Source organism: Meles meles, chromosome 5 (assembly GCF_922984935.1).
Source record: "Meles meles chromosome 5, mMelMel3.1 paternal haplotype, whole genome shotgun sequence".
In the NCBI taxonomy this organism is placed as follows: Eukaryota; Metazoa; Chordata; class Mammalia; order Carnivora; family Mustelidae; genus Meles; species Meles meles.
The window spans coordinates 13980636-13990354 of NC_060070.1; the positions used below are offsets into that span (position 1 = coordinate 13980636).

Consider the following 9719-nt stretch of genomic DNA (forward strand, 5'->3'; position numbering starts at 1 on the left):
GTGTTGTGCAAAAACAATGAATACTGTTACGCTGAAAAAAATAAATTAATTAAAAAAAACTACCAAAAAAAAAGTGGTTTTGTGTGTATTTAAGTATGATTGTTTACCTTATCCTTTGATTTTGGTTCCTCTTTCTTTCTTTCTTTAACAGAGAGAGAGAGCGAGAGCAGGAACATAAGCAGGGGGAGTGAGAGAGGGAGAAGCAGGCTTTCCCACAAAGCAGAGGACCTGATGCGGGGCTGATTCCAGGACCCTGGGATCATGACCCCAGCTGAAGGCAGATGCCCAATGACTGAGCCACCCAGGTGCCCACCACCTTCCCGTTTTAACCAGCTTTTACTTTTTAACTGCTATGTGTCTGATGGAGTAGTTAACAGGCACACTACAAGGACTAACTTTAAAGAATCATTCCATTTTTTTTAATTTTTTTTATTTATTTTCAGTGTACCAGATTTCATTGTTTATGTACCACACCTAGTGTTCCATGCAATACTGTAGAAATACTAGAAAATGCCTTCCATAATACCTACCACCTGGCTAACCCAACCTCCTACCCCCCTGCCCCTTCAAAACCTTCAGATTGTTTCTCAGAGTCCATAGTCTCTCATGGTTCACCTCCCCTCCAACTTCCCCCAACTCACTTCTCCCCTCCATCTCCCTATGTCCTCCATGTCTTTCTTATGCTCCACAAATAAGTGAAACTGTATGGTAATTGACTCTCTCTGCTTGGCTTATTTCGCTCAGCATAATCTCTTCCAGTCCCGTCCATGTTGCTACAAAAGTTGGGTATTCATCCTTTCTGATAGGAGGCATAATACTCCATAGTGTATATGGACCACATCTTCCTTATCCATTCGTCCGTTGAAGGGCATTTGGTTCTTTCCACAGTTTGGCGACCGTGGCCATTGCTGCTATGAACATTGGGGTACAGATGGCCCTTCTTTTCACTACATCTGTGTCTTTGGGGTAAATACCCAGTAGTGCAATTGCAGGTCATAGGGAAGCTCTATTTTTAATTTTTTGAGGAATCTCCACAGTTTTCCAAAGTGATTGCACCAACTTACATTTCCATCAACAGTGTAAGAAACTTCCCTTTTCTCCACATCCTCTCCAACACAATTATTTACTGTCTTGTTAATTTTGGCCATTCTAGCTGGTGTAAGGTGGTATCTCAATGTGGTTTTGATTTGAATCTCCTTGATAGCTAGTGATGATGAACATTTTTTCATGTGTCTGATAGCCATTTGTATGTCTTCATTGGAGAAGGGTCTGTTCATGTCTTCTGCCCATTTTTTGACGTGATTATCTGTTTTGTGTGTGTTGAGTTTGAGGAGTTCTTTATAGATCCTGGGTATCAGCCTTTTGTCTGTACTGTCATTTGCGAATATCTTCTCCCATTATATGGGTTGCCTCTTTGTTTTGTTGACTGTTTCCTTTGCTGTGGAGAAGGTTTTGATCTTGATGAAGTCCCCAAAATTCATTTTTTGGTTTTGTTTCCTTTGCCTTTGGAGACATATCTTGAAAGAAGTTGCTGTGGCCGATATCAAAGAGGTTACTGCCTATGTTCTCCTCTATGATTCTGATGGATTCCTGCCTCATGTTGAGATCTTTTATCCATTCCAAGTTTATCTTTGCGCACGGTGAGTTTCATTCTTCTACATATCGCTGTTCAATTTTCCCAGCACCATTTACTGAAGAGACTGTCTTTTCCCCACTGTATATTTTTTCCTGCTTTGTGCAAGATTATTTGACCATAGAGGGTCCATATCTAGGCTCTCTACTCTGTTCCACTAGTCTATGTGTCTGTTGGTCTATGTGCATGCCAGTACCATGCTGTCTTTGTGATCACAGCTTTATAGTAAACCTTGAAATCAGGCAATGTGATGCCCCCAGTTTTGTTTTTCTTTTTCAACATTTCCTTAGCAATTTGGGGTCTCTTCTGATTCTATATAAATTTTAGGATTGTTTGCTCCAGCTCTTTGAAAAATGCTGGTGGAATTTTGATCAGAATGGCACTGAAAGTATAGATTGCTCTGGGCAGTATAGACATTTTAACAATGTTTATTTTTCTGATCCATGAGCATGGAATGGTCTTCCATCCTTTTGTGCCTTCTTCAATTTCTTTCATGAGGGTTCTGTAGTTCCTCGAGTACAGATCTTTACCTCTTTGGTTAGGTTTATTCCCAGGTATCTTATGGTTCTTGGTGCTATAGTAAATGGAATCGATTCTCTAATTTCCCTTTCTGTATTTTCATTGTTAGTGTATAAGAAAGCAACTGATTTCTGTACATTGACTTTGTATCCAGGTGGGATTCATCCCTGGGTTGCAAGGATGGTTCAACATTCACAAATCAACCAATGTGGTAGAACAAATCAATAAGAGAACAGAGAAGAACCACATGGTTTTCTCAATTGATGCAGAAAAAGCATTTGACAAAATCCATCATCCGTTCCTGATTAAAACGCTTCAAAGTATAGGGATAGAGGGAACATTCCTCAACTTCATATAATCTAACTATGAAAAAACCAAAGCAAATATCTTCCTCAATGGGAAAAAGCTGACAGCCTTCCCTTTGAGATCAGGAACACAAAAAGGATGCCCACTCTCACCACTCTTGTTCAACATAGTATTAGAAGTCCTGGCAATAGCAATCAGACAACAAAGAGAAATAAAATGTATTCAAATTAGCAATGAGGAAGTCAAACTCTCTTTCTTCGCAGATGACATGATACTTGATATGGAAAGCCCAAAAGACTCCACCCCCAAACTACTAGAACTCATACAGCAATTCAGTAATGTGGCAGGATATGAAGAATCCTTTAAATTTTAATGGAGACTTTAACCAAAAGATTGGTTAAGGATGCATCTTGTCTTGGACAGCTTTGCAGAACTGGCAGGAAAAAGTATTCATGGAGTCTCTAGTTAATGAATAAAATGAGTAACATATTGCAGCATGCTGATTCTTGAGAGAATATTACAGGAGATTAAAAAAAAAAAAAAGAGCCATATTGCTCTTTTACCAGGGACCTGTCAACATGCAGTGCATTGGCACCCAAACTATAAATACTGAGGCACAAGTCATCATTGAGAAATACTACACGCACCCAGGCAGCGATTCCCACACCTCCAAACACGAGTTGCTCAGGGTCGCCACTATTCCCATCAAGAAGCTCCACAATGAGGTAGCAGCTGTGTGACACATCTGACCAAGGGATTCACAGAGACCCAGTGAGAGGGACCCCAATCAAACTGCAGAAGAAGGAGAGAGAAGGGAGAGATAGTTATATTCCTGAGGTCTCAGTCCTGGATCATGAGCTCTTTGAAGTAGATTGCGACACTAAGGAGATGTTGAAAGTCTTGGACTTTGGCAGCCTGTCCAACCTGCAGATCACTCAGCCCACAGTTGGGGTGAATTTCAGAACGCCACATGAAGCCATGTGGATCTTTCTACTGTGCTGTAATATCTTCAGTAGGCCTTGGAAATAACAACAGAAGAGCCTGATTATAGAAAAAAAGCTATTAGTATTATTACTATATCCAGCTTTATCTAGAGAAAACAACCTTTAATAGTCACTGATATGGTAAAGTAAAAAATAGCTGGAGATAAGTAAATGCTGAGGACAAAAAAGTGAGGAACGGAAAACTTCCTTTATGCTTTTGTACCTCAAACATGCTCTAGAGATCTTGACCTGGCCTATTTCAAGAAGAACATCATTCAATAAAGCAAAAATATGTAGAAGAAAACTCGGGAAAATATTCTTACACTGGATTGGGAGGAAGTTTTCCAAAATCCCAAAACATCAGAAGATTTCCTCTGGTGAGCATCCTGCTATATCCCTACCCAGTGAGTTTCCTGGGCACATTTATCTATGTAATGGGAGCATCTAGCACCATCAGCAGGTGCCCAACATGTGGTAAGAATTCAAAAACAATTGTGCAATAAAATTTATATTACTAGTTTGACGTTAAATTAGTATGGTATTAAAATCATGAGAATATATGTTTTATAAGTTACAGACTAGTATAAACATATTACTTTAAGATATATGGGTTATTAGTCCTTTCATTTTCCTTTCATAGTTTATTGCCGCATAAAATACATAAATTCAAATAACATCTGAATGTATTCCCATTAGGTTATTTACAATTAAGATCTAGGAAGAAGGGTAGGGTATCTGATTGCATATTCCCAAATTTCCAAGGATATCCATCTCACTAACTTGGTCCTTAAACAACAAAAATACAGAAGCATCTGTTTGTTTTTTAATGTTACTGTAAGGAATTTGGCAACAACAAGAAGCACTTTTTCCAGGAATTAATGGAAAACTAAACTTATCCTAGCTTTCATTAGAAAACACAGCTCTTTGGAAATATAATAATTTGTTATTTAAAAAACTAAAAGTAATGCTGTTATAAACCATCAGAAATTGAAAGTAGCGATTCAATTATCTGCTCATAGTTTTTGTTTGTTTGTTTAGTTTCCTTATCAACCAGCCATTTTTACATTTGAGATAATCTTTTAAAACAACATTTAAGTAAAGGAAGAGGACTGGACTCTGAGTCAGGGAATGTCAATGCGTTCTTAGTTAATTATCGTCAGTAAAATGAAAAAGGAAATTAGATTAGAACACCTCTCATTTCCGTCCATTAAAAGTTTATAATATAAATGTAATTTATATAATACTATGTAATAATAATGCCTACTACATAACCAGCCAGCTAACTGGAAAAAAAGGAATGAAATATATGTATAGAAGAAAGATACCTGATAAGATTCCTAGATCCAACTCCATCCAGCTCTCATAATATTACCTTTAAATGTCATATAAGGGGTCTGGGCCTCAGTTTTGTCATCTATAAGATGGCCAAAATAGTTTGGCCCAGATGGTTCCCATAGTTCTTTCCAGCTCTCAAAATTATTCATTTTGAAGCACTGGATATCTTCTCTCATATTAAATCTCTGCTCGTTTGTACAAGATTAAATATTTGAATGGTTTTGAAATAAAAAATTATTTAGGAAGCAGAGCTCTTAATACAATTACACAACTCTTAAAGCTTTCTTGGTTAGATGACATCATGAGCCAGAATTGGCATCCAGCAGATGGCACTATGCCATCATCATGGGACGGCCAGCCCTTAAAAGCAGGCACTTTTCTCTCAATCAGCAATCTCAATCATTTGCAGTAATTAACAGTGCCACACTTTTTTCTGTATGATTATAAGATGATCTTGATACTTTCTGATTTGAATAATTATGCTCCACTTAATTCTTTCTGTCGTCAGGTGGGTAAAAGCTGAAAAGGGAGTTTGCTAGTTCTAAACCTTGAGCAAATAACATAGAGGTAGTGAAGTTATCTCCTCTGATAGAATGGTTACCCACTTTCTCAAGATGACTGCTGGCTCCACCAATGAGGCTGTGAACTCTCTGAAGGCAAGAACCATGCCTTATCTCTATGCCCTCACTTACTAGGAGGTACTTAATAAATCTGTTGAATGGATTAGAAGCAAAATGTAGGATCAGTGAATACAAGTTGTGGAAGGATGTAGAGACAGTAATATATAGATATTCTCTATTGATTGCTTCAATTATCTAAAGAAAGTAGGCAGCGAAATGATCATCTGGAAATGAAGATGAGGGTAGGGATGTTAGAACTATTTTAATACCTTCCAAATACCTCAACCATAACAACACCTAGATTAGTCATTTTAAACTGTCTTCTGAGGTGTCATTTGGGCATGTGGTGGTGGTTGCTGAGAGAGGAAAGAAAGTGAAGTAAGAAACACGAGAATTTGGACTTCGTGCTTAATTTATGCTTATGCATCACATCCAGGGAGACCATCCTCAATCCACTTCAGAGTGAGAGACCAAATATAAATGTAATAAAATAGAAGACATTCCCTCTCCTCAAATGGAAGAAACTACCTGGAAACCAATGTATTTCAAACATTTGCAAGTGAATTTCCTGGCAGAGGCAAGACAAATGGGGTACCATAATTCAGCAGATGAGAGTTCAGAATCCTTGGGGAAATGGCCATTACTTCTTCTACAAATTGGATTTACATGCCTGTATATTTCATCAGTGCTTTCCCGTCAAATCTATCACATTCTAAATGGCATTACAAAAACAAATGCTCTTCTTCTAATGAGTTTTTCATGTTTTTCTCTTCTGTTCCCCTGCTAACATTCTTTCCTCAGCAGTGAGGGTAACACATTTGTTCTTTAAAACAAATTTGAACTGAAATTCCGGAGAAAAGCAGGTGGTAAATGCCTGGCAAGGTAAATAATTTGATGAGACATAAAAATAATGAAATTGCAGCCCCCTTACTGGAACTTGAAAGCTTAATTGTACTAAGAAGTATTGGAGGGAATAAAAGGGCAATAATATTTAAAATTGCAAGATTAATCCTTACTACAGCAAAAAGTAGGATGATTCACCAGTGGAAGCTTTCATGTCTGAGCCATGTTTTCATGTTATCATGAAAAAAAAAAATATTTTTTTTCATGATAACAACTAGAATCTGGATTATGGCCTATTTTTATCATTGTTGTGTAGATTTTGTTTTCAGGGTATAAAGAATGTGCAGTGGAAACTCCCTTCAAACATGACATAGCTCAATATAAAACTCTATTTCCACCTTCCCTGCTCTTACCCCTTAGTCTAGGCAGTAATCAAGAGCATTGGGACCCTTGAAGAGAACTCTCCCCCACCCCATGCTTGTATAATTTTTATTTGTTTCTTTGCTTCTCTTTCTTATTCTTGCAACAGTTTAAGATATATCGTAGAGAATTTCCTGAAATTTTTTTTAAAGAACCAAAATAAAGATACTTTTAACTATCATCAAATAATAGATCATTTGGCTATGCAAAGCACTTTACATTATTTGACTTGGTTTAATACTCAAAATTATCATTTCAGGAAAATTATTACTTTTACCAATTTGGTTACGAGGAATATGAGGTTCATAAGGTTAAACAATGTGCTTCAGGTCACATGATTGATTGAGTGTTTAGGCAAGTCTCTCCTGAGTTTTTTTTTTTTCCCATTTTATTTATTTTTTCAGCGTAACAGTATTCATTCTTTTTGCACAACACCCAGTGCTCCATGCAAAACGTGCCCTCCCCATTACCCACCACCTGTTCCCCCAACCTCCCACCCCTGACCCTTCAAAACCCTCAGGTTGCCCCAACCTCCCACCCCTGACCCTTCAAAACCCTCAGGTTGTTTTTCAGAGTCCATAGTCTCTTATGGTTCACCTCCCCTCCCCAATGTCCATAGCCCGCTCCCCCTCTCCCAATCCCACCTCCCCCCAGCAACTCCCAGTTTGTTTTGTGAGATTAAGAGTCATTTATGGTTTGTCTCCCTCCCAATCCCATCTTGTTTCATTTATTCTTCTCCTATCCCCCTACCCCCCCATGTTGCTTCTCCATGTCCTCATATCAGGGAGATCATAATCCCTAATAAAGATTTAAATTGAATCAGCAACAATACACTTCTTTAACAGAGTTCATTAACTTAAAATCAACTAACAGTGAACTTTTTAAAATGCCAGCTCAAGCATCTATTAACTTTTGTTTAAAATGTTTGTAATTTAATGACCTGAATTAGGAATGAATGAATCCTACTTGTAATAAATTATTCCTTTTGGAAAAGACCAACATATTAGCTAGAAGGAAGTTAATGATACATCAAACTTGGGTCACAAGTGAGCTAACATATTTGTCTTATAGAAAATATGCCCTGTCCAGGTCACACTGAAGAATCTAAAGAACTCTGGAAAAAACCAAAATGTGTCTCCTAACCCAAAGTACTATTTCCTCTTGCATAATGTATACCCCAGCAGCATATAGCTGAATTGGAATTAAATATATTGCCAAAGGTACAGATAAACATCCTGTAGGCACTCAATAAGTAGTGATTTATTAACAAAACTTATAATATAGAAAAAAAAATGTTTTTAAATCCAGTCAGGAAATGTTGTGTCTGTTCATAAGCTTTTCCTTTCTCAATTGGTCTCATCTTGTGGAGGACTATACATCAGTGAGGCATTGGCTCCAAAAAATGGAATCCCTCAATATGGTGCTAGCCAAAGAAACAAAGAAAAGGAGCAAAGCAAACCCAAAGGCCCATATTTCTTCATCAAATAGACCTAAGCAAAAGGCCATGGTCAATTTAATTCCTGTAATGTTCCCCTTTTCTGCATCTTTGAAATTGATTATAGTTGAATTCTTCATGACTGGCAGTGAAAGATTACTTGTTTGGCAAGAATAACATACATGTTGTATTGTTTGCCATTTAGACAATCAAAAAAATTTCTGACAACAGTAGCTGTCAGTTGAGGGGGGCTTCCTGTATGTCAGCCAATATGTGACTTTTATTTATATAATTTCACTTTATTTTGTATCCCTTGAAAACCATTGCACACATTGATCTCTAACATTGGTACACTATTCTGTGACAATAATGGTACCCCCACCTACACTTCGGAAGACGGTTAGAATACAAACAGGATAAATATCAAGTTTCAGAGCAAGCACGCTATGTCTCTCTAAAATAAAATGTGCCAATTTAAATGGAAGCGAAGATGGCAAGACTGCCAGCAGAGGGTGGTTCCTACAGTGTGAGCTGTGAATGAAGTTCAAGAGGGCAAGGTAGATGCATGGAGCTCGCTGTATTAGCATTTCCATGCAGGCCTGACGTCTCCTTTCAATTTGTAAGCATAATGAAATATATCAAAATGGTCCTATTGACTGTTAGAAATTATTACATGAACAGAGTACCACGACCTTATTCTTGCAAGACGTCTTCTATTAAAATCAAATCAGAGCAAAATGTGTCTAGGCAAACCTCAAATGGATTTTGCCCCCAGTCTTCTTAATTTTCAATGAGAAATGTGTAATTTCCAGTAAGTACCTTCTAGGCTCATGCAGTGCAGAGATAAATTTATGCACCTTATGATTAACTGACTAGGCATAATTAACTTAATTAAGAATATTATTTTGCCTGTCTCTATTACTCCCGTTCTAGAATAAGAACAAAAATAAATGCCTAAAAGACTGAGTTTTAATTAGAGTCATGTCATATCTTCAGCAAGATACTTTAGATTTAAAAAAAATCAAGAACTACTAAACAATGTTAGCACTAATAAACATTTCTTATTTCCATGTGATCTGGAGGTTTTCAACACCTACAAGTAAGTGAAAACACATGAAACTATTTGTTTTGTAAGGACAATAAATACATTGCATTGTTTGTTGTTTAAATATTTAAAACATCTAGGGGTGCCTGGGTGGCTGGGGTAAGCATCTGCCTTGGCTAAGGTCATGATCTCAGAGTCTTGAGATGAAGCCCTGCCTTAGGCTTCCTGCTCAGGGTTCCCTGCTCTGCTTCTCCCTCTCCCTCTGTCCCTCTCCCCTGCTCATGCTTTCTCTCTGTGATTCTGTCTCAGTCTCTCTCTCTCTCAAATAAACAAAATATTTTAAAAATATATTTAAAACATCTAGAAAAAATTGGAGTCTATCATTTGGAGACACCAGTTCTGTGCCAGGAACTATGAGAATTTTATTCATGTTATTTCATTTGACTTTCCCCACCAACAAATGAGGTAGGAGTCAATGCCCCTAAATTAAGGAAAATGAAAACTTGAGGGGTTGAGCATTTTGCCCAAGGTCAAACAACTAGTAAGGGATGGGCCCCAACAGTGAGCCCTAGTCATCTGA

The 9719-nt window shown here is 37.6% G+C and overlaps 1 protein-coding gene across 1 annotated transcript; it reads left to right on the plus strand.

Moving 5' to 3' along the window:
• The first annotated feature begins 3036 nt into the window (after positions 1-3036).
• LOC123942081 (40S ribosomal protein S17-like) lies at positions 3037-3487 on the plus strand. Its single transcript, XM_046006034.1, is given in 2 exon segments — positions 3037-3213; positions 3215-3487. Coding segments are annotated over 2 exon segments (450 nt in total).
• The last annotated feature ends 6232 nt before the right edge of the window (positions 3488-9719 follow it).